The sequence below is a fragment of the Ciona robusta genome, chromosome 5, assembly GCF_009617815.1.
Source record: "Ciona robusta chromosome 5, ASM961781v2".
NCBI classification, from domain to species: domain Eukaryota; kingdom Metazoa; phylum Chordata; class Ascidiacea; order Phlebobranchia; family Cionidae; genus Ciona; species Ciona robusta.
In genome coordinates, this window is record NC_143239.1 from 5,874,414 (window position 1) to 5,898,178 (window position 23,765).

The window sequence follows — 23,765 nt, forward strand, 5'->3', positions numbered from 1 at the left end:
AAAATTTATTATACAACCGATTCTGTTAAAACTGTAATATGAATTAATTTTTATTTTTTAAAGTTATTTAGATAAAATGTAAGTGTTTTGACTTGAAAACACCTAAAACACAAACACATTTAAGACGTGAAAAAAACTAAACTTAAGATACGAAAATGCCCTCTTTGACGCGAAAACACTAAAAACACAAAAATATATAAGTTAAGTTAATAAAGTACTTACTCTTCTGACATTATCAGCATCACCAAAATCCGTCACAAAACGACGCAGAAGTCTAAAAACAAAGTATAACTCAGTAAAGATCTGGGGCCATGAAAACACAACTGACAAAATCATGCCCAACTAATTTTAGAATAAAAGATATATTTCGCCTAAAGTGCATCGTCGGTTTCCTATTCAAAAGATACAATGTATAATGTAATAATTTTGAGATATGCTACTACCCTAGCTGTTTTACCTGTACTCCTGTATTGGCCCATTTGGTTGGAGTGGTTCTGTCCAGTACAAGTCAACATTAACAAGATCAAGAGGAAGTGAAGTAGCAGGAATCCATACACCTTCAGGTTTTGCTTGGTTTGTGGTAACTGTAACCTGTAATTCAGATATTTTTAGTACTGTTTTGATGTTTGACGAATAGCACCGCTGTTCTGTTTCATATTCCTTGTGCCAGCTAACGAGTTACAGCTTACAAGTATTTAAATTTAAAGTATTATACCTTGTTTTACACCTTTGGATAATGGCATTAGAAACCAATATACTTAATAATATTAATCACTTTGTTTCTTCAAATTACAGTATTGAGATTGAAAAATATTTTAAACGAAAAGTCAGGATATAGCAACAAACTGACAGTCATTAAAACACGTTTACGATTAAAAACATTTTCGTTTAATTGGAAGAAAAAAACGTGGTCGCACATAACATTAATACAAAACTTCATTTTGTTCCACCTACCTGCTCACTGTCAGTGCAGCCCGCTGAGGTACATGCAGTTAAGATATAGCTATGTGTTGAATAAGGCTCAAGGTTGTTGTGTTCATATCTTAGGTTTGTGCCAGGCCCTGGCTGGATGGTATGGATTGCTCCAGCTTTAGTGTCGTTTAATGTGTATCTAGATGTAAAAAAATAAATGTTTCACTTATAGTTAAAATCTACGGTGGCTTTAAACATTTCACAAAAACTTCGGTGCATAAAGCTTTACTATATAGACTCTGCAAACGTTCCTTATATATTTCTTTTCAAATTTAAAAAAGACTATGTGTTTAATATATTTTTGTATGTATGTAGGTAAATGATTCCAAAATTAAACATGATCAATAAAAAAAGTTTGGAAGTTACCAGCTCAAAAAAACTGGGTAAAAATAATAGACAGATCACCTTCAATCAGTCTAGAATTAGGTGAAATTTATACTAAAATTAAATAAATTAATGCTCTAAATTAAAAACGCAGAAAATTACTGTAAGAATGTTAAAACATTGAAATTAATACTTAACACTAATTAATACACCACACTGAATAAAATTAATACTTTACACTAAAAACACAGAAACTACCTTTGCAGGAGACCATTTGCTCTTGGAGGTGGAAGCCATGTAAGTAGAACTGAGTTAGGTCCAGTAACCAGTGCATTAGGTGGTGAAACAAACTCTGGTATGCCTTGTACACTTGTGGCTCTTACAGGAACACTGCTTGAACAACCAACTGAAGTACACGCCTGTATTGGTGGGTTTTTAATAATTTTTCAATACAGTTATTAATTCCATGGTGTACAATTATTTTTTGGAACTGCAGCTGTAAGAGACTAACAGATAGAAAAGTTTGTAGTGTTTAAAAATTTTCTAAGGCATTAAAAATCACAATGCATTAAACCAGCCGGACTTTAAAATTAGTAAGGGTGGATTAATTTAAAGACCATTTTATCAATAAGATAAGATAGACAAGTGTTTCAAATACACTGAGAGAAGGCTTATTATAATTACCTTCAAGGTGTATTCATATTCTCTGTATGAAAGAATCTGGAAAGAATCCGTGTGTCGTAATGCAAGCCCTCTCCATATTTCTAAACCATCTCGAAGCAATATATATCGAGTGATTTCACCTGAATAAGATTAAAAGTATATTCTTTATGTTTTTGTTTAAACTGATTACTAAACAAAATACTATTAATTTCATGCAGCACAACATACTGAATAGTAAACAAAAATGAACTATAATGCTTATGTTACTTAATGAATATTTAAGATAAAATTTATTTCAAAGCAAACATTGGACCAAAAACTGGCAAGATTTTTTGAATATTAGTTGTTTTACCCTCGCGTGGCCGGGAAACTACAGTGGTTATAACACATATGTTCTGTTTCATACACCTTGTGCCCGCTTTTGAGTTACCATGCACTTTGTGAACCCATTGGACAACAATGGAATGCCTCAACGTACCATTTGGTTTCTTGGGTGGTTTCCATGACAACGTGATCGCATCCCTGCCATCTGATGTCCAATCAGGAGGAAGAACTTCACTTGGTTTTGATTGAGGCATCGTTATTTCAGCAGATGAACTTTCGCCCACTCCAACTTTGTTCTCAGCCACCACCTTGTACTCGTATGTTGTGTACGCTTCCAGTTCTGTGTCTGTTCATACATCAGGAAAAATGTTACAAAAAAAATATATTTAAAAAACAACAAGACAAGAACGCTAATAATATAACATAACGAAATTTTTAGTTTTCTCTTTAAAAACGATAGCAAATATGTGATTTATAGAAAGAAGAGAAAGGAAACAACAGCAAAGAAACAGTTTCTAAAACACGCTATGAATAAAAGTGTGGAAAAAAGTGTTAGTTTAAAAGTGCGGCTGTTACAACCAATAAAATGCAACGGGACTCATATTATTACAAGTGTTTTTTTATAATTTAAAATTGGAAATTAAAACAAACTAAAAGATAGTAGCCACAATGTGTTAGAAATTAATAACTAAGTAAAAACACATAACAGGATAAGGAATAAATAGTGTTGTTTTAAACAGTGTGGTTTCATTACCTTGGTAAGTGAATACATTGGGTGGTCCAGTATATACAGCAATGTAGGAAGTTGGGCAAATCGCATCAGTTCTTCTGTTACGGGTGTCGGATCTAAGACGACGTGCTCGAAAACAATCAAACTGATCTCGGTTGAAATCACATCTGGATAAAGGAATGTTTAGTAGTTTAAATTTATTCTGTTTAAGTTTTGTTTAAAAAAATGTATTATTTGAAAAAAGTTTGTATTTTTTGGGCAGTTAGTATTATGCTATAAATAGATACCAACAGGAACAATATAAGCAAAAAGTTTACAGATTTTTAAGTGCATGAAAATATCCACAAAAATATTTTTTAAACAAAAACAAAGCTTAAAAAATTAGAAAAATGGAAATATTTGAATATCACCTATCACAAGCTGCCAACATAGACTGCGTTAGTGTACAAAGACTTCCACGCCCACAGCTTTGTTTCATAGATCTATCTGCCAGTTCAATGGTTGCAACATCTGCACAAACAGAAGCTTGAGGGTCGTAACCGTTACCATGGCAACAAGCTTCATCTGATGACACCAGCTCAGTGGAGCAACATTTTTGTTCCGTTGATGTCATATTTAACACCAAATGTGCCTAAAATTAAATTGTTTTATTTTTAAAAAGCATTTAACTTTAACTTTATTAATTTAAAAGTTTAATTACCTGGCTTGCTTAGTAAAATTTAACTATTTATTTTTGGTTTTTTTAAACTGCATTTGTTTAAAGTTTATAAATTCAAGTTTATTACCCTGGCTTGCTTAGTGTCATGATCCTCACAGCATTTGGTTAGGTTTCTTGGAAGGTACTGAAGTCCGCAGCAGATATTGGAATCATTTTGATCATAAACTGCACCATCTATCGTGTTGCCACAACATTGCTTGTCAGATGTTACAACCTGTAGCCAATGTTGATTAAATCAATGAATGAATAAAGATAACTTGTTTTGTTCTCACAGGGCTGAAGAATGGCAATAATTATAATTTGGGTGGAATATGTAACTTTGTGGTTGATTATTTTTTATGTATGGCTGACATCTTAGACAACCAGTAAACACTAAGTTGTAGCAATTGTCGTGAAATGATAGGTTTTACATTTGTAGGCAAAAACTGACCATTCCCCCACAGCACTGTCTTTCAAATCCATCGTGTAAGGAACCATCGCAGCAAATTTGCAACCCGTTATCAGTGTATGGTACGCCCCCACAGCAAGAATCTCCAACACCAACTGACACACGATCTTCGATTGGATCTTGACAACAAACCTCCATTTCACCAACCTGAACAAGAGATGAATGAATGAAATGTCAGTCTTTACGGAGCTTTAATTGAGCTACTGAACTGTTATCTACATAATTGTTTAGCGGCTCATCTATATCGAATGAATGAATGTAACTTTCTTATCCTCGAATGGACTGAAAATGACAGTCGTTATAACACAAATGTTTTGTTTCACAGACCTCGTGCTTAGGAGTTAACATGTATGTTCCTTGTGGAAGCTTATTTTATTTGCTCATGTATGCCGGATAATTTAGACAACCAATTAATGAACACTGGGTTGGAGCAATTGCCGTTAAGTGTCTTTCCCAAGAACACATACACTCACATGGTAAGAGTAACGGCCTTGAACCCATAACCTATGGGTAACAGACAGGCTTGCTACCCAACTGTGCCCTGTCACCAGAAATACACATAATGTTAGAGAACGAAGCTTCTTGAAAATATCTTAACACTAACCTCTAAATACTTTCCACTGCAGCATCTGTAGCCTTCTACATTAGAATGTAATCTTCCTCCACAACAAACATCAGTGATGTGCGACCGAACGAGCACGTAGTTACGATCGCAACATTCCTTCATGGCATCAACATTATACAACACACCACCACAGCAAACCTGAAAATAACCAAAATGTATGTTTTATATTTTAATGGACAGATAAGCAAAGTTTAACCAAAGTTTTTATTTTTTATAACTGAATAGATAACCAAAATTGGAAAAAAAAATTATATTTAAATAAACTGTAGTTGGAACAACTTGGAAATCAGTTAACATACTTATTTTTCCATACAATAATACAACAAATGTTTGAGTTTTACTTTTGCTGTTGGCGAGTAACACTCAGTAGAACAAATTTTCTGGCCTCTCGGACATTTCACGTACGTACATGATCTTTCATCTATTTCTGGTTGACTAAAATTTGGTAAAACATAATGTTATAAATTTAATTAGATTTTATTTTAGAGTACAGCTATTGCTTTGCGAACTTTACATATATAAACATTCTTACATTATAATATATTCATATTACAAAAAAATTAAAAAATATTATTTAAAAAAGTATCATTCAAACCTTGCAATTCCATGAGCTGTGTTATTCCTTTGTAAGCATGATAATAAAATGAAAATTAACATTATGTAATATTTTTATTTTAGTATTTTAGATGTTTAGTATTCAGCGTTCATACTTTTCTGTGCAAGGCAACATTGCCCTCCGGTGGATCTGGTAGCTCCGTATAATTCCATTCGGACGACGAGGAACGCTCCATTCAAGTCCAACACTATTGGTGCCCGCCAACTAAATTGAATACATATATATATATTGAATAAATTAAGGAATGATCAAATAAAACTTGGCCTTTTCTTGCGTGACCAGTCTTGTCTTGTAAGTTGGCATGACCCCCATGTTATAACGGTTGTCATTTTGCAAGAATAAATCATTTACATTCATTCAGAATTGGAAGTTATAAACTTAAACAAACTGTATTTTAGAAGAGATATAAAAAAGCACATTTACAAATTTAATGTTGCCCAAACTACAGTATGAAATTCTGGTTCACCTAAAAGATGCCATTCCACCATAAATTGCCAAGCAAAGAAATAACTGCTAGATTGGCAATTATAGTCTCAGTATTGTAAGATCTACTTTTTTATTAAAGCAACATTTCTGACTTACCTGAATTGTGGGTGCATCTATATTTGTTGGGTTGTTTTCCAGTGTAGTGGCTTGAGTTGTGTTGCTTTCAGCACAAGCATACACAGTGCATGCTTCAATCTGAATGGTAGGTGGAAAAAATGCTTTTATATTTAGATAAAATATAACCCACTAAGGCTTAGCAAGGATATTTATTGTTGCTTCAGCTACCAGGCATAATGTAAATAATACTTTAACGGCTCATTTGGAATGAAAATTGTAGTATATTTCGGAAGTTTCATCCGCCATCCTGCAAGACTTTATCGGGGAATGATCTTTTTATTTACTTTTAATGCATTACAACTTGTTAGATTTGTTTTATGCAGTTAAACTGTTGGCCAATTATAGTTTTCTCTATTAGATTATTTTTCTCTTTATTATGACAAAAGGTCATTCTATTCAGTATTAGCAAATATGTACAAGTAAAAAACAAGTAACATACCTTGATATTATACACAGTATACGGCCTCAAGTTATTAACAGTATAGGATCCTGCTTCCGTCATGTTGGTCACAAAGCTGTTATTATTAATAAGTATGTTGTAGGTCACAATCCTTCCATTAGGTTGCAATGGGGCAAGCCAGCTCACTCTTAGTTGGGAAGGACTTATGCTGTTAATGACAGGAATCCCAACACCCATTGGAGCTAAACAAAAGGAGAAAAAATAGGTAATACATAAGGCTTATAATGTTATAACTACTTAGATTTTTGTATAAAAATACTACGGGTACATCCACGGTGCATACAGAAAAGCGGATGTGGAAAAGAAGACCCCATGTAAAATCTATTTCCCGTTTTGATACATGCAGTATTTATGCAGTAGTTTTATAAACATAAAATAGCAGAGACACAACACCAATTAAAATATATAAAAAAATGAATTACCCCCAAAGTTACATATGTTGTAACTCGTAAACAGACACGCTGTATAAAACACTGTCATTGCCTCACCACACAATGATAAATAAGTTACATTTATTCATTTATAAAGTTATATTCGTCTACCTCCATCATCTGTGGTTGCTTGTACAGGTGCTGATGTGACGTTATGTGCCCCGTTATCAACGTCGAGTGTAAAAACATACATAGTACCGGGGTAAAGGTTTGACACAACCCATGAGGTTGTTGCCGGTGGAAACTTATGAATTCTGTCTGAGTTGTTCCTTGTAGAATAGTAACGTATGTAGTAGTTATGCACTCTGCCCTGTGGGATAAAGTGTTGTTGGATATTATTCTTGTGGGTTAAATATAAATAGTTGGAAAATAAATACAGTATCTTGTTTCAGTATAAATTATTTACATTTTCTTTCTATTTTAGGTTTATAAAATTACTTCAAAAACTCAACTTATATGATCCCTTAATTAAGAAATATAAGAACAATAACTTATAAATAGGGGCAAAGTTTTTGCAGATTTTAAAACCTGCCACTTTCCAAAATTTTTCTCGAAGTTGAGGCAACAGGGGTTTTATAGTAATAGATGGAAGATCTCCTTTTGAGAGCTAGGCCAAGGCCAGTCTCAAGTAGGCTTGACATACATATTGATAAAAGTTAAGCAAGATAACCAATTATTCAATATTTTAAAACAAATTATGTTTTCAACCTGTAAGGCAAACAGGTCAGGTGGTCGCCACCATAGTAGTGCCGATGTGTGGTTATGTATGGCGACTTCTAACACCCCAGGCGAGGATGGGAAACCAGCATGTGTTGTCACCCTTGTACTGTTGCTTGCCATGGAACCTTGTAATTTAAAAAAGAAATTTAATACTTGTTTTAAGCAAGGTGTGTGAAATAGAACATTCATGTTTTTATAACGACTGTGTTTTTTTAGCCATGTGAGAATAAAAAAAGTTACATTCTTTCATTGCTTCTAAAGTTTTCTAATAAAAGTAACGAAACTGGCAAAACTACTTTTTTAACAACGTAGTTTAAAAAATAATATTGACATGTTAAACTAATGCCTGCTAAAATCATGTATTTAAAAAAGGTTAAAACATGTGAGATCAAAGAAAGATAATGTAAAAAATTATAACATACCAACTGTATTGAAGACAGATAGTCTGTATTCGCATGTAGTGAATCTTTGTAGAGATCTGTCTTCATAAATCAAGCCATTTGTGGTGAAAATATTTTCTGTAACGTTAATATAAGATGGCTGGTCCACCAAGAGCGGTTGGGAGATGATGGTTCTACTCAACTCATAGTAGATGCCTGGGGTGCAAAAAAATGTATTCATTATAAACAGATTGAGTAAACTGTAAACAACATAGAAAAAAGAAAAAAAGTTGTGATTCAAATTTTAGGTCAGAAGTATTATTGGGACTTGAAATTATCATTAAATGATAAAGGTAGTCTTTAGAATACTTCCTGTTGATTTTTATTTTAGTTTTTTAGTCTCGGACATATGAAACTTGCAACGTTTAAATATAAAATTGAGTTTTAGAACCATACTGTTTTCTACACCAAAACAGCTGTAAAAAACACCCATTCTACTTGAATTAATTACCTGGGCCATTTGGAAAGGTAGGGGGTCGCCACTGTACATTAACGTACCGCTCGCTGATGGGAGTTGCCACTGGAGGTGCTAGACCACGAGGAACATCAGCGTCAGTCATGACATCGGTGGATGGACTTTCTGTGCATCCTCCAATTGTACAAGCAGTGATTGTGATCTAGGAAGCATCGGGTAATAAAGTGGGTGCCATATTGATTAATAAATAAACGTAACTTGCTTTACCCCTGCGTGGCGGAAAACGAAGGTTGTTATAACACTGGTGTTTTGTTTCATACACCGCTGCAGTGTTTATATTTAGACCTAAAGAGTGATCAAAAAAATAAGAGAGATTAAAAAATATTAAAAACAATAAAGCAAGTTTAAAGAATGGCATTCTATTTGGAATTGTATAATTTCTCATGGGTTGTATATTATGAGTAAATTTGACAAATAATAAAAAAAAACATAAATCAAACCTGGTAACTGGTGTATGGTATTAGGGTTGTGATGTTATAATCTCGCTGTGTGATGTCATAAATTTGAATTTTTGGTTCTGGGAATGAAATTTCATATCGTATGATTGGACCGTTTTCCTGAACAGGTCGTTGCCATTGAATATGTGCAGATTCTGAGCCCGAAACAACCACAGAGGGAGCTAGAACTCCACCAGGTCCTGTAGAAAAGTTACAGCGATTGCTTAACACTCTTCATTAATGAATAAAGTAGCTACACTAATTTCAAAAAAATCACTACAATAAAAAATTCAACCCCACCAAAATATGTATTTAATATAAAAATGTAAACAAAAGAAAAGAGTTAGCAAAACATGTATTTTATTTAAAAATATGATTACAAAATATAGAAGAAAACTTGTTTCTTAGTTTCATAAATTTTGTATCTACCAATACCACTCACGCCCAACCAATTGTATAATAAAATATATCTATTTTGCCCAAATGGCATTGGCAGTCTCTTGTCCAAATAGAATCCTTGTATTTTTTAAGTTACATTGATTTTTTTACCAAAATATTTATTTCATATAATTTATAATCACAAAAGATAGGAGTAAACGAGCTTTTAAGTTACACAGATTGTTTATCTACTAACACAACCCACGTCCAGGTCTTGTTCGTATAGTTGACCATTCACTGATGGTTGAACCACCAGCTAAAGTGGAAGCAACCACTCTGTATTGGTAACTCGTGTATGGTCTCAGGTCAATACTTTCATCCAAATACCGAGGCAATTGTGATGGAACAAAGGAACCAAGAAGAGTGACAGGGCTGGTGAAAATATTGGTATTTAAATATTATGTTTAATATTCTGTTACTTCTGCTTACCAGGCATATTGTAAATAATCTTTTAGGACCCAATCTGTGGCAGAAAATGTGTGTATTTATTATTTATGATACCACGATTTTTTATCACTTTTGGGCAAAAATTCATAAATCATATACATATACTGAAGTTTTTCATAATATTTTGAAGACCAAAGCCAAATCAATAGAATTTAAACTTATAGAAATGCTTCGCTTTGGCACTGCAGTACAATTTCACTAGAAATAGCCGAATTAACCTGTTTTCAGGGTCAGAAGTGTTTAGTCTTCGCTCCAGTTTATAATTATCCAGAATCCCATGAGAATATGTAGGTCTCCTCCAACTCACAAACACAGAGGATGGGCTGTCCGATCTCAGTGTTGGAGCTTGAAAATCCTGCAAATAATCATATTAACTATTTGTTTAATATCTTTTTAGAATTAATTTTATATGCCAGTTTATGTTGAGCATTGGTCAGTATAGTTTTAAATAAATGAATGAAAGAATAAAACTTGGTTTAACCTCACATGACCTGAAAAGTGTTTGCAGAAGGACACATACAACCGCAGTGGTAAAACCAAAACCTCTCAACCCAATCTTTCGGTTAAAGGCAGGCGTGCTAACCATTGTGCCAAGGCACCAGTCTACTATATGGTATATTTGCATAACACAGAACAATATATTGTACATATTTATAGTCAGAGTTTAGTTGCACATTATGTCTTACCTCTGGAGCAGCCGCACTTGTAGTCACAGATGCTGATGTCTCACTGCTGGTGCATCCTGCTTCAGTGCAGGCTTCAACTCTGTTAAGATTGGACAAAAATTAGTCGAGCAAGTTTTATTGGAAAAATCAGTATTGAAAAAGTATCAGATAACAGTATGATATTGACAAAATGTTTTAACTCCTATTCAAAAAACAGAAAAAAATATATGTTATGCACCTGTAAGAGTAAGTAGTGAATGGGCTCAAATTATCAGCACGAAATTCCGTGAAATTTCCTGGCAGTTCAGTTCGCAGTCTTTCATTTTCAATTAGCCGAAAACTACCCACAATGCCATTGGGTTGAGATGGACTCTCCCAGGTGACGTGTACCGACCAAGAATCAATCTCGTAAACTATTGGTGGGTCCATTGATCTGGAAATTAATAGGAAACTCAACACAAGAAATGTAAAAACAAAAAAGAAATAAGGACTTCACTTTCAGTAACATGCAACTTTTGGACACAAAAAATTATGTTGCTTTCATGGACCAAATCTTTAATCCTAGGACCTAGCTCTTTAAGGACTTCATCCATATAAAATAGTTGTGAAAGGCAATAAAGGACTGTATAGTTAAAATAAATACAGATGAAAATGCTTTCTTACGTGGGTCTGTCTTGTTTAGTGTATATGGATGCCCACCCACTTGAAGTTGACCCGAAGGGGTTTGAACCGACCAACTGGAACTCATACTCAGTGTATGCTTCAAGACCTAGAGGGAGATTTTTAATGAATGAATGAATATTTATTTTGTCTCTTCGGTCACGATAAAGAAAACCGGGAAAGTTTACAAAAGCAAGAGATTTTTGCAGTTTATTTTTTTAGTGTATTAAATGTGGGCACTATAATGCAGTACGCAATGAAAAAAACATGGGGTAATGTGATAAGCTGTACATTTCCCCAAACATTACACTGTACAATAACATTATTGATGAGAAAATGTAAGCAAGCAGTACAGTAAATGACTTGTATCTTAATTTGGAACAAGAGGGTGATTTGACTTGGATAAAAACAGTTTTCTAAAACAATATAAATGAAATTGTTTATAATAATTTTATGTTCAAATGTAAGTGAATTTAAACTATTACCAGTTAAATTGTAGCTCATCTGCCTTGTTTCTGATGTAAAAAGAGCAATTTCATTTCCAGGAGGACTAACAGTTCGATACAGAAGCTGAAACATTGAATTTCCTGGAGCATTATTACGAACTGGATCTTCCCATTGAGCTAGAATTGAATCTGGGCTGTGTGAAGTCAACTGAGGTGGATTCACCCCATATGGTAAACCAGGAGGCATTGAAATGGACCTCTGGTTGCTTATAACATAACCAGCACTGTTGGAAGCATTGACCTGTAAGATTATGCAGATTAGGCAAATACAATACATAAACCTATATAAAATGTCCTACCTTGACAGTGTAATCTGAAAATGGCACCAAATCATTTATTCTCATCCATTCCTGGGATTCTGTTGAATTCAGCATGTTTCTTGTGTCTCTCACTGCTTTTATACCTTGACCAGGTCGCTCTGTGTAAAAGAGTCCAGTACATATGACCGTGTACATTATATGGCCGTTCTGATGTTCTGGTTCTTCCCACATTGTTTCAATGGTAGATGCACCAAGAACAGTGACTGATAATTGAACTCTTCCTTGTGGAGGACTTTCTAGTGTCCTTATGGAAGCTTCCGGACCAAAGGAGCATCCACGAGAAGTGCATACTCTTACTCTGAATGTGTGCCTACTCCATGGTAGAAGATCAACCATATCAGTCATAGAAGGGGTGGTGGAATTATGTACAAGTCTATCGTTGTGGTATAAACTGTACAATGTGATATCTCCATTAGGAAGGGTAGGTTCAGACCAACTTGCTTGGATCATGTTGGGCGAAGTAGCAACCAAAGTAGGAGCATCAATTTCTTCTGGTACACTTTCAGATGTTCTGCAGGGGGTTGGACTGCTGAAAGTGCAGCCTCCTCCTGTACAAGCAGCAACTGTGATCTGATACTGAGTCCCGGCAATTAAGTCTGTAAGTGTGTGATCAAGCAACATCATAGTGCTGTTGTAGACGACTCTGCCAGGTGGAATTTCTTCAGCACTGTCATCATGTAGATAGAGAATATAACGCTCAAGAATACCATTCAGAATTGGTGGTTCAAGCCACCTAACCTCAACAGTGTATGGCCCACGTACTGTTGCCATAGGTTGATCAATATATAAAGGGGGTAGTTGCCCAGAATACAAAGTGACTTCTTCACTAGTATTACATCCTGCTAGAGTACATGCCTCAAGTCTAATATTTTGGGGTGTGTAGATTGGTAATCCAGGAATGACATGAAACGTATTAAATCCAGAATAAACAACAGTTCCGTTATGGAACAAATCGTAACGGGTGATCTGACCGTTGGCATAAATTGGGGGTAACCATTTGATTGTCATGTTGTAGGGGGTAACAGCAGAAGTTGGATCTCTTACCCCTTCTGGTATTTCTTCTGGTGTGGTTACAATAATGGAACCACTGCTGTTGGAGCACCCACTAACAGTACAAGCTTTCAAGTTGATGGAATAGCTTGTCCATGGTGTAAGACCGGTAATATTTCCAATATGAATATCGCCATTAAATGTTGCTGTCACAACGGTGCCGTTTTTTATGGGAACAGCAGACTGACTTGTGTTCATATCTACAAAGCAAGATCATTGATGGAAACTTGAGCCTTAAGTATTTACTTTCTCTAAAATTAAGTTATTTTTTAGAAATATCCGACTTAAGCAATATAAAATTGAATTATTTTTGGCAATAATCATAACCATAGGACTAAAATGCTATTATAATCTTATTTAATATAAACTTTATCTACCTTTCTCCACTTCCACTGCAGTCAGTGTATAGTTGTCTATCACTCCATTAGTTCTCAGAGGTCTTCTCCATTCCAGTTTAATCTCACGGCCACTACCCGTCTCTTCGTTATAAGGAGTGGGAACAGTACGGGGAACGCCCTCACCTGATCTTGTGATCATCCAATCACTCTGAGCTTGCCCACCAGCATTTGCGCTTGCAACCTGAGCAGAAACAAATTAGAAGTCGGTGAGACAAGGTCATAAGACGTGTATTTAAGAGAGTTATTTTCTTTGCTGTTCTATGTTAGGGAGGCTGTTGATGACATAGGATTTAGGCCAGATTTGTGAGAGTTAGTGAAATATATTAGAATTTCGTAAAAGAGAGTCATAAGATTTGTATTTTACAGAGTTAAGGATATAGATTAGAATTCGATGAGACAAATATACTATATGTGTTTTAAAACCAGCTTACCTTGTACAAATACCTTGTAAACACAGAGTGGTTTAACTCAGTGTCGGTATATTGATGACCCATACCAGTATGTACAAGTGTGATTGACGTTTCAATGCATTGAGATGAGTTCTGCGATAATGTAGAATTTATGGGTTGAGGAAGACCGGATCCTTCATTTAATATATCGGGGATCAATATGGAAGTATCAGCGTCCTTAATTGGACATCCATCCAAGTCAACATTGACAGCGAGAGTCACATCTCTGGAAAGATTGATCCGTCTTCCATCTACTTCTAAGTTCCTGATACAACCACCATAAGAACGAGCCCCCTCATCTATTTTAGTGACTAGTTCTTTTAGAACCTGAACTGGAGCACCACCAACAAATAGACCAGCTGTGATTAATCAACAGAGAATTTAAATAATTGGAGATTGAAAATAAACATAGATTTAAAACAAGCAGAGAAATGGCAACTGACTGGAGAAAGCAACAATGTTAAATTTTAGGAAGCAATATATTTTTAAAGAAAAATATCTCTAGTTTTCTAGGTTCCTTGGTTGTCATTTTATAACCAATGTCATGGTTTTAGTGTCTTCGTAAGCATATAGGGTCGATTTTATAAACATAAAATGGTCAATTTATAACATTTGTACTGTAAACTAGTTAAATAAAGCTAACTGTCACGTTAGTGCAAGAATATGCGGGTTACTTAGAACAGTGCAAAAACAGAAAAATATTTTACTTGAAAGATCAAACACAGATGGTGACTGAAAGTTGACTCTCATTCTGTCACTTTCAACAGAATCCAATCTAAAGAATATTTGTCCAGCATTGTTTAGAACTTTCAATTCATGCCAATCCCCATTACAAGGTGGCAATGTGGAATCAATTTGAATCTCAGTGTCTTGTGCAGAACCGGATGATAAAAGACACCTGAAGTAAAAATAATGACCTATTCAATTTTTTGGGTTCAATGAAGGATAAAAAAGCATACCTGACCACTCCATTGAGCAGATACACAATCAAAATATTATCCTGACTTCCAGTTGCATACAACAAAATTCCTGAAGCAAAATTAGTCCGGAAATCCAGACTTATCTCCCAAGAATTTTGGTCCAGTACGCCCAGTTTTTCTGCCATTTCAAGATGTCCTCTGCCAAGAAAATGCACTGCCGGGCGATCTAATTCCACAGGACAACCCTGCCAAGGCTCATAAGCTCTGTACCAATGCTGGGCTTCATCCCAGGAGACATTGCTCCATTCACCAAGAGCACCATCCCTCTGAACTTGAATATTTTTCACACACCCGATTAGGCTTTTTAAGACAGCAACATTATCACCTTGATCATTGGGTCGACCAAGAGTAAAGTTTCCTGGCACTCCACCAACATAGATACCATCGTTAACTCCAATCACAGTAGTTCCACTTGTGCTTGTTTTTGAGCCGGTGTATATAACATCCACTTCAATGTAACCGTCTCTGTTGAACCTGTTCACCTCCAACCTGTGCCATTTCCCATCATCATACCTCTTCATGTTGTCATTATTGGTGGTTACAGATGTTGGGTTATTTTGAGCATCAAAGAGAAACCAAGGTCTTCCATCTTTCAGTTGGATGACCAAGTACTCCTGACGAAGTCCTCCAGAAGATAGAGGTGATGCAGCAAGGAAGAGGAGGCAGTCTGGCTCATAAGTTCGAAACCAGAAGAGGATTCCGCTGTATGAAGCATCACGAGGAAGTATATCTGGAGCGAAAGTGATGTAGGAATGTCCAGGAAAGCGGACACCGCGAGACATCTCAATAGGAGGGTTAGAAAATGCAACTGGAGATCTCATGAGACTAAATTCAGGTCGTGGCCCATTTACTTTCGCTGGATCTTCCCAGCTCAAATCAATTGAATGTTGATCTCGACCATGAGCAGATGGTGGGGCTTGTCCTACAGGAGCTGAAAACAAAATAACAAGAGTAAATATACAACACTAGCTGTGCCTTTATATATACTAAACTATAAATTTAAGTATCTTTAAATATTTTGTTTTATTTAAAATATACAACCCACTGAAATCTAAAAAATCTGGGTATTTGGGTAATGAGCCAATCCTGGCCTAGGACCCTACGATCAAATGCCATGCCACACAGGGACCTCACCAACATATAGAATGTTAAAAAAATGTTATACAAACTTACCTGCTGGTAAAGTAGTTACTCGACTTGGTTCACTGAACACACATGATATAGAGTTGCATAACTTCATGGTGATGTTGTGACTTGTGTATGGTTTGAACCCAACAGCTACAAAGTGTTGAATGGTTGGGCCACATGAGTATATAACCTGAAAAGTAGGAAAAATGTTGCAACGAGATTCATATATATAAATTATTTTTAGTGAAATAAGTATGTAAAAATTTAACAAGCCTGTTGTTCTATTTTATGTTGAAGGGGGGTCCCACAGCGAGCATGACATGAGTCCTAGAATTTAGGCCAGGATTGGCCCATTATAGGACTGCTACTTTAATAATGCGTTTGAATGAGCACAATGCACATTGGTCACAAAAATACATTAAAATCATAACAGAACATTAGATATATTATATTATGTAAATAACCAAATTATTACCACATCTTCAAAGGGTGGAGCGTTTGGATTTCCGCTTGTGTTATTTTGTGTAAGAATAACTTGATACATCACCACGTTACCCCTGACTTCCATCACTGGGTCCGGTGCCTCCCAAGTTATATTCACTTCAAATGAGGATATAGCCTCTAGCATTGGGCTACCCATCGCAACTGGAGCTGTGTGAATTTATTAAACGAAAAACAAATAAAAATTTACATTTTTAACTTCTATAAAAAAAATTATTTTTCATTTATAATCACGTTATCATAGACCAACTTTGAACGCAAACAATTTTCTATGTTTATTATACGATTTTTGATATATTTTTAAAGTATTTTATATATATTCCAATGAAAGGCATTAGAGAAAAAATCCTAATTTAGTAAAAACCCAAAGACTTACTTCCTTCCAGTGTTCTTGCGGTCACCCACGGGCTTTGTACTGAACCGAGGCTATTTGACGATGAAACAAAAAACTCATACTCAGTGAAAGGTTGCAGATTATTTTGGGTGAAATTTGTCTTTGGCTGCGGCAAGGGGTTGTAGCCAGGTGATGACGTGTGCCATGGATTGTAGGCGCCATGGCTTTGAAATACAACTTTCTGCAGTGGATAATGGGCTCCGTCAGGACCAGGTTTGCCTCTCATCATAACTTCATATTGATGAATGATACCTTAAAAATAAATCTGTTTCAGGGCATCGGTTAGAGGACAATTGGACACAAAGTTCTCCTTTTGGAACTCAATTAAATTTAACTCTAATATTTATTGTATTTTTAACACCGTTTCATAAGTTTTCTGTTGCTTGCAAATTCATAAACTGTACTGATAATATGTAACCAATAAGCGTTCCTCAATATATTTTACAAAAACTAATGTAAAAAAGGAGTAAAATAACTAAAGTAAATAATGCTCATTTACAATTAACTGTAACTAATGTGAAAAAAAGTATAACAGTCTTACCATTAGCTTCTTGCGGTGGTTCCCATGACACGACAAGAGATGTATTTGAAATCGGTGTGATCACTGGAGGTAGCTGTTGAGCTGGTTTCGCTTCTGGAGTGATTACCACTAGAGGCAGACTGTCACCACAACCACCACTAGTGCATGCTCGAAGAGTGAACGTATAGTTGGTAAACGGCCGCAGAGATTCAATTTCAGTTCTAGTTGCCAACCCTCTATAGTGAACTTCAACCGAGTCATCATCTGCAGTTGTTACCGACTGCAAATAAAGATTTTAGTTTGTTTCAGTAATTTGATTTTAGTCTAGAATAAATTCTATAGAAAATATTGGCAAAAAAACTATTATTTCCTAAAATTTAAACTGTTCTAAACATTAACAAAATTACAATTAAAAACATGTTTACATTTAACTAGACTTATTAACTATGTTATGAGATTTGCTCACCTGCAGAACATAAGTCTCTATGGGCCCGTGAGCTACTGCTGGTTCACCCCACTCAAAAATTGCTCGGCGTGCCCTTACCCGACTAACAGATAACGGGGGTATACCGGTTGGTACCCCAGCGAGAGTACGAACCCTTAGGGTGGGGCTGGACACCATACCCCCCACATTGCTGGTGTCAACATGATAGTCGTAGTTTGTATAAGGAAGCAAGGAAGTGTCGTTGTATTGTTTTCCAGTGAATGGGCTGAAATCAAATCTGAATGTTAATAAGCAAACAAAATTGCTATAGTACAGTCAGTCTGCTGTGTGATGCAAAATTTAACATTAAATTTTGAAATGCCTATTTTAGTTGGAATAGACACACAATTTAAAAAAGTTTAAAAAAAAGTTTTACAAATAACATTTAAAACAAAATAATATATATTTAAATTCTTTGGTAAAAATACTTGTACACTGTTTTAAAACTAATAAGTAACACTTTTCACCTTGAATCATTAACAGAATACACAATCTCATCATTTCTGAATAGTTTGTAAGCTAGAATATCTCCATTAGGAAGATCTGGGGGGTTCCATCTTACAACTATCCACCTGGGTTTCACTTCACCCTAAAAATACAAAAATGGTCAAATATTGGATACAAATATATGTACAAATTTTGGGTAATGGGCCAATCCCAGCCTAAACTATAGGACACGTGATGTGACACGCTGCCTTACCTACCTAGAATAGAGAATAGAACTAATATAAAAAACATACAAACTTGAAAGAGCAAACCAAAATTACATTAGAACATACACATTTAAAAGTAATCAGATAAAGTACTTTGAAATAGTTAAAAATTTACCTGTTCTGGAGCTGCTTGTTGTTCTGGGTGAGAATAGCAACCCATTGGGTTATTTTCACTCATGTGGCTTGAACCAGGTCGACACGTGTCACAATGTGTTCCAATCACATTGCCCTTGCATGGACATTGGCCTGTACATCAATTGAAATTAAACATAATTGCACAAACATTTTTAAGCGAATTTCTTCTGCAGCTATAGTATTTTACAAACTAAAAACACTCTTTTTTGGAAAAAGTTTATAACATCACCTTATTTTTAAATGACTCACAAGTTCAATACCTCCACACAAAAATGAGACCCACCTGTGACAGGGTTGCAGTCTGAGCTTTCACTGCCAGGAGCATGACACCCACACTGCTGACAAGTTCCAAACAAAGGATGGAAATTCCAAAAGTTTGCGGCACATTCGTCACAACGACGTCCAGTTAAACCTGTAGCAGAAAAAACCATTTCTGCAAATTTTTATTCTGAATCCAGTTGCTTTAAAAAAATCACCAAAAATGGTCTATTGATAAATATATCACACACTCTACATTCTTGCTGTGTTTAGAGCAATATTTAAACCTTTTGCTAGAATGTTCTATAATCAAAATTAATAAATTTCTTACCAGCACCGGTTTCAGCAGGTTTACACGGGCACATTCCAGTCACATTGTTGCAGGTTTGGCTCACACTACCCACCTGGTGGCAGTCACACACCAAACAGCCTGTTGCATTGTTGGCTGGGAGATAAAAACCTAACAGAAGGAACAAAGTAAGTGTTATATGAAAATACAAACATTCAACACTGAAGAGTTCAGGGTCAGCATTCTCACTAAAAAAGTTTATCTTTAAGTGGTAAAAAAATTGGTATACTATATGTGTTCTGTGGTAGTCTTCATACATATCGTTTGCAAACTATAAACTTGAGTTGATAATTTACGCTTTTTAATGCATGTGTTCTCACCAATGCGCTAACCAAGTCAAGTTTAAAAATAATACATTACAGTAAATATTTTTTTACCTGGAGAACATTGATCACATCTTCTGCCCTCCCTGCTTGGAAGACATGCACACTGTCCGCTGTTAGAATCGCATACAAGTTCGTTGGGTGAAAGTTGGTCACCCAGTGATGTTCCTATTAGTTTAGTAGAGGAAAAGATATAAAACATTGAATGTGGAAATGGACAGTGTGATTTGTAAACTTTGTGTATTTAAAAGAATGGACAAATAAAACTTATTTGTCCTCCTGTGGTGGGGAAACGACAACCGGTATAACACAGTGTTCTGTTTTATACACCTCGTGCTCGCTTACAAGTTATCATATATGTAACTTGGTGGGCGATAATTTTGGGCGGTGGGTTATTATTTGTAATAATGCGGTAAATATCATGTCAAAACATTTATAAAGAACGATAAGTCTGGAGGAAAATTTTTTTTATAAAGATTAACCTCTTGGATCGCAGTTGCAAGCCTCACAACCAGAAACCAAAGTGGCACGAAGACCAAATGTGTTGCCACGACATAAGTTACACACTCTTCCATCAACATGTTCTTTGCACGAACACTGACCATTCTGTTTGTCACAAACCAAGGAAGCATTTGTTGTGCCTCGGTGGTCACAACTGCAAGTTTCACAACCCTGGAAATACACAGAAGCTGGAACTCAAACAATACGCTTTTCTTTTTTCGAAGTTTTTAAAAATATTATGTTTTTGAAGGTGATTTTTTTTATTCAGTCAGTTTAGTATTTCTGTTTCATCCATTTTACCTGAGGATTAGTTGCAACAAGATTATAGTATTCATCCACACACTCATTGCATGTTCTACCCTGGGTGTGAGCTTTGCACACGCACTGCCCCGTGTCTTTGTCACAAGTAGTGCCCGCCTCCGTGCCGGCACCATCGCAACCACAAGGCTGGCAACCAGTGGAGGAAAGGCCCCAGAAACCATTCTGACATTTGTCGCAGAACATACCTTGAATCAAAATGTATAAAATATCACTCTCTTTCGCATGGAATGTATAAATTTCACTTGGAATGTATAAAAAAATTACATGAAATATATAAATAAATATAGTCAACCAGAATGGCAGCAAAAACTTATTAATTTACAGTAACAAATACTGTATTTTGCCCTTGCGTCAAGAATTTTGCTAAACGACGCTATAACGTCCTATTCAGGTTGTCTTCAATAGGGTGATATGAACCATACTGCACCTTCAACATTTTCTTTACAAAAGCATTGCCCAGTGATTGGATCACAATATTGATCTCGTGATCCCACTCGATTGCAGTTGCACGGTTCGCAACCATCAATATTTGAGTCTGTTAAGTTCTTGAAGCCAAATTGGCAATCGGTACATCTTTTATTACGAACGTTGCTTTTGCATCGACATTGACCTGTTCTCTAAAAAACGAAAAAAGCATTTTTACTCAACAAGAATATAGAATACGTTAAACTTTGTTTTTGCACATGAAATATTAAAATTTGTGATTGTTGGGATAAGAATGACAACTTTTAGAACTCCTGTTATTAGCAATTAAATGGCTAAATCACAGTCATTACATTGTAATGACTTCTATACACAAAAAAGTTTGCAATTTACATGGAAAATGTATTGGAAACATAAAGAACTATTTAAAAAACTAACAAAAAGTCTGAAAAACCGAACAAAAAGTAAAAGTTTTCAGTCCGCACCTCTACAGAAAAGAAAAAATGTGTAAAGTTTTTATTTTATCCTTACCGGTGTACAAGTTATAGTTCGGTTAACAGTGCCCGACAATGTGCAGTTACAATTATCACATCCTTCTGGGTTGTCTCTCCTTAGATTGAAAAATCCGTCCACACAAATATTACATCTCCGTGATCGAACTCGGGGCTTGCATTCACATTGGCCATCAATCTAAAGCATAACATAATTTTTGTTTTAGGATTATTCAGGAGGAAAATTAAGGAGAAAATTGATAGTAATTCAAGTTAGAACATCACTGATTCTTTGACCAAGTGAAAGTTGGAATAGAATCTGCTTGGCTTGTTACAATAAATGTGCTCTCATTAGCAGCCATTGTAACAGGAACAGTATGGAATTACGTTTCCTTAGCTTTAATACACTTCTCTAAAAATTGTGTTCATAAAATGAATATTTTGTTCCCACCTTGGCACAATCCATTGTCTCATTAACCACACCAGCACGAAGACAACCACAAGGTTTACAAACATCTACAGCTTCCAATGCTCTCTCAGACATTCGATAGAAGAGTGTTGCACATTGCTCACAGTGACGACCTGTTGAAATAAAACTTGTTGTAAATTAGTTTGAAGTTCAGTCTGTTAAAGGGCATGGAGTAAATACTGCGCATCTTCTTTTAGAAGATTATTATAAAATTAAACCTAACCAGTGAAGAAATACATGCTGTAACGGACTAACGGTCCTGCCTTTTTCTCCAAACCAATATTTCTTTTTCTGATTTATCCATAAAAGTGTCATAACAACTGTTGTTTTACAGTTACTCGGCATCTTTTCGCTCATGTAAACTTTTACAATCTTTGTTATCATGAACGAAAATACAAAATAAGTTTTATTCACTCATTCATTCATGTTTGAACGCAACAGACACGCTTTTCAACTTACACTCTTTCCTATTTATTATCTATAGCGTGTTTAATCAACTGTTGATTCTCTTCTCTTTGTTTTTTTTAATAACATGATCTTCGCTATCGTTTTCGTATAAATTAACAATAATAATGTTATGTGTTACTCACCAGCTGTGTTATGCAAGCAGTCATCACATACACCACCCCCTCCCCTGAAATGATCTCCAGGATTAGGATCCAACCCTTCCTCATAATGGCAACTCAGTGCATGTTGATGGCATTCACATTGTTGGCAATCATATGAAGAGTCAGTATCGCCGATACGAAATGGTTTGTTGTTAAACAGCGGCTTGCATCTTTCACACTAGTAAAAAATGGTGTAGTTTAAAACACTTAAAATCTTGGGAAGTCCAAAGTTAAAGCTTCAATAAAACTAGGTATAGCATTGTTTGTCTGCTAGGTGAAGCAAACATGCTTTTTTTTCTTACAATTCAATGTAAATATGTAAATATATATTAACCATAAGCATATTTTACCACTTATTGTTTTTTCGCTATATCTTGCATTTTCGTTTAATTTTTTTTTGTTTTTCTCCCAAAATGGAAGAGACATATCAAAGTAAATAATTTTGATAAATAAATTAATATCTGTATGAATACAATGGTGTTTTTGTTTAAACCAACCTGGTAGCCTTCAGTGTTGCTATAATCAAGACAGTTGCACTGGTATGGAGATACCGATGTGTCGCATGCCTCAGCATGCCCGTTACAGTTACATCTAAAACAAACATTAAAATTTCAGCAACAAAGTAAGCTATTTTGACATTTAACTGTAATTGTAAAAATTTTACTAATGAAATATTCTTTAAATAATGTTGCGCTTTTAAGTAGTGTTCAGAAATATGAAAAACAGTGTTTTGAATAAATTTGTAATCAACAGAATATTGAGTACCAAAATACCATGTAGTTATTGGCAAAGCAAACAATTCAAAATTTGAAGTGAAACAGTGTATTGTGCAACAAACAGAATTAGCCAATTCAATAAACACAAGCTTTAAGTGCTCTTAGTTACGACACTTGAAAATTCCCAAAACACTGGAACTCGAGGCTTATTATGAAGGACATAGGCAGAAACGCAACGTTTAAATATTTAAAATTCGATCAATATTTAATTCGTCATCACCTGCCTATGACTTTTATCCCATCCATGCCATAATACTGATGCTTGATATTTACATACTCAGGAGTGGTAAAGTACTGGTATTGAAGTCGAATTTGAACCTGAAAAAGAGGTTTTTAATTCCTTATTTATTTATTTTTTATAAATGTTAAAATATGTTGGGTAAAAAATCATACATCAAGGGTACAAACATATTTTTAGGCCCCTTTATGTAAAGTTATGTTTTTTTTGATACAGTTATAGTCTATTCAATGT

General features: G+C 35.2%; 1 protein-coding gene across 2 annotated transcripts in view; it reads right to left on the reverse strand.

The window, feature by feature from the left end:
• Positions 1 to 23,765, reverse strand: part of LOC149735978 (usherin-like) — a 41,062-nt gene that overhangs the window by 12,723 nt on the left and 4,574 nt on the right. For both annotated transcript variants that reach the window (XM_089879123.1, XM_089879122.1), the window contains 49 exons: positions 23,514 to 23,611; positions 23,015 to 23,108; positions 22,500 to 22,695; positions 21,892 to 22,022; positions 21,481 to 21,639; positions 20,954 to 21,143; positions 20,506 to 20,711; positions 20,187 to 20,376; positions 19,759 to 19,872; positions 19,364 to 19,492; positions 19,058 to 19,186; positions 18,755 to 18,885; positions 18,394 to 18,515; positions 17,909 to 18,152; positions 17,464 to 17,722; positions 16,905 to 17,174; positions 16,503 to 16,678; positions 16,073 to 16,217; positions 14,879 to 15,830; positions 14,627 to 14,817; positions 13,902 to 14,278; positions 13,450 to 13,651; positions 12,002 to 13,272; positions 11,682 to 11,943; positions 11,200 to 11,305; positions 10,775 to 10,969; positions 10,558 to 10,636; positions 10,090 to 10,226; positions 9,630 to 9,796; positions 8,990 to 9,186; positions 8,526 to 8,691; positions 8,057 to 8,230; positions 7,623 to 7,759; positions 7,026 to 7,224; positions 6,463 to 6,665; positions 6,003 to 6,101; positions 5,515 to 5,624; positions 5,146 to 5,239; positions 4,784 to 4,942; positions 4,162 to 4,326; positions 3,799 to 3,945; positions 3,424 to 3,644; positions 3,038 to 3,180; positions 2,438 to 2,629; positions 1,981 to 2,099; positions 1,555 to 1,715; positions 955 to 1,111; positions 458 to 591; positions 223 to 274 (listed from right to left, as the gene is read on the reverse strand). In XM_089879123.1, the coding sequence (XP_089735249.1) occupies positions 223 to 274; positions 458 to 591; positions 955 to 1,111; positions 1,555 to 1,715; positions 1,981 to 2,099; positions 2,438 to 2,629; positions 3,038 to 3,180; positions 3,424 to 3,644; positions 3,799 to 3,945; positions 4,162 to 4,326; positions 4,784 to 4,942; positions 5,146 to 5,239; positions 5,515 to 5,624; positions 6,003 to 6,101; positions 6,463 to 6,665; positions 7,026 to 7,224; positions 7,623 to 7,759; positions 8,057 to 8,230; positions 8,526 to 8,691; positions 8,990 to 9,186; positions 9,630 to 9,796; positions 10,090 to 10,226; positions 10,558 to 10,636; positions 10,775 to 10,969; positions 11,200 to 11,305; positions 11,682 to 11,943; positions 12,002 to 13,272; positions 13,450 to 13,651; positions 13,902 to 14,278; positions 14,627 to 14,817; positions 14,879 to 15,830; positions 16,073 to 16,217; positions 16,503 to 16,678; positions 16,905 to 17,174; positions 17,464 to 17,722; positions 17,909 to 18,152; positions 18,394 to 18,515; positions 18,755 to 18,885; positions 19,058 to 19,186; positions 19,364 to 19,492; positions 19,759 to 19,872; positions 20,187 to 20,376; positions 20,506 to 20,711; positions 20,954 to 21,143; positions 21,481 to 21,639; positions 21,892 to 22,022; positions 22,500 to 22,695; positions 23,015 to 23,108; positions 23,514 to 23,611 (9,951 nt within the window). The remainder of the gene's footprint in view (positions 1 to 222; positions 275 to 457; positions 592 to 954; positions 1,112 to 1,554; positions 1,716 to 1,980; positions 2,100 to 2,437; positions 2,630 to 3,037; positions 3,181 to 3,423; positions 3,645 to 3,798; positions 3,946 to 4,161; positions 4,327 to 4,783; positions 4,943 to 5,145; positions 5,240 to 5,514; positions 5,625 to 6,002; positions 6,102 to 6,462; positions 6,666 to 7,025; positions 7,225 to 7,622; positions 7,760 to 8,056; positions 8,231 to 8,525; positions 8,692 to 8,989; positions 9,187 to 9,629; positions 9,797 to 10,089; positions 10,227 to 10,557; positions 10,637 to 10,774; positions 10,970 to 11,199; positions 11,306 to 11,681; positions 11,944 to 12,001; positions 13,273 to 13,449; positions 13,652 to 13,901; positions 14,279 to 14,626; positions 14,818 to 14,878; positions 15,831 to 16,072; positions 16,218 to 16,502; positions 16,679 to 16,904; positions 17,175 to 17,463; positions 17,723 to 17,908; positions 18,153 to 18,393; positions 18,516 to 18,754; positions 18,886 to 19,057; positions 19,187 to 19,363; positions 19,493 to 19,758; positions 19,873 to 20,186; positions 20,377 to 20,505; positions 20,712 to 20,953; positions 21,144 to 21,480; positions 21,640 to 21,891; positions 22,023 to 22,499; positions 22,696 to 23,014; positions 23,109 to 23,513; positions 23,612 to 23,765) is intronic.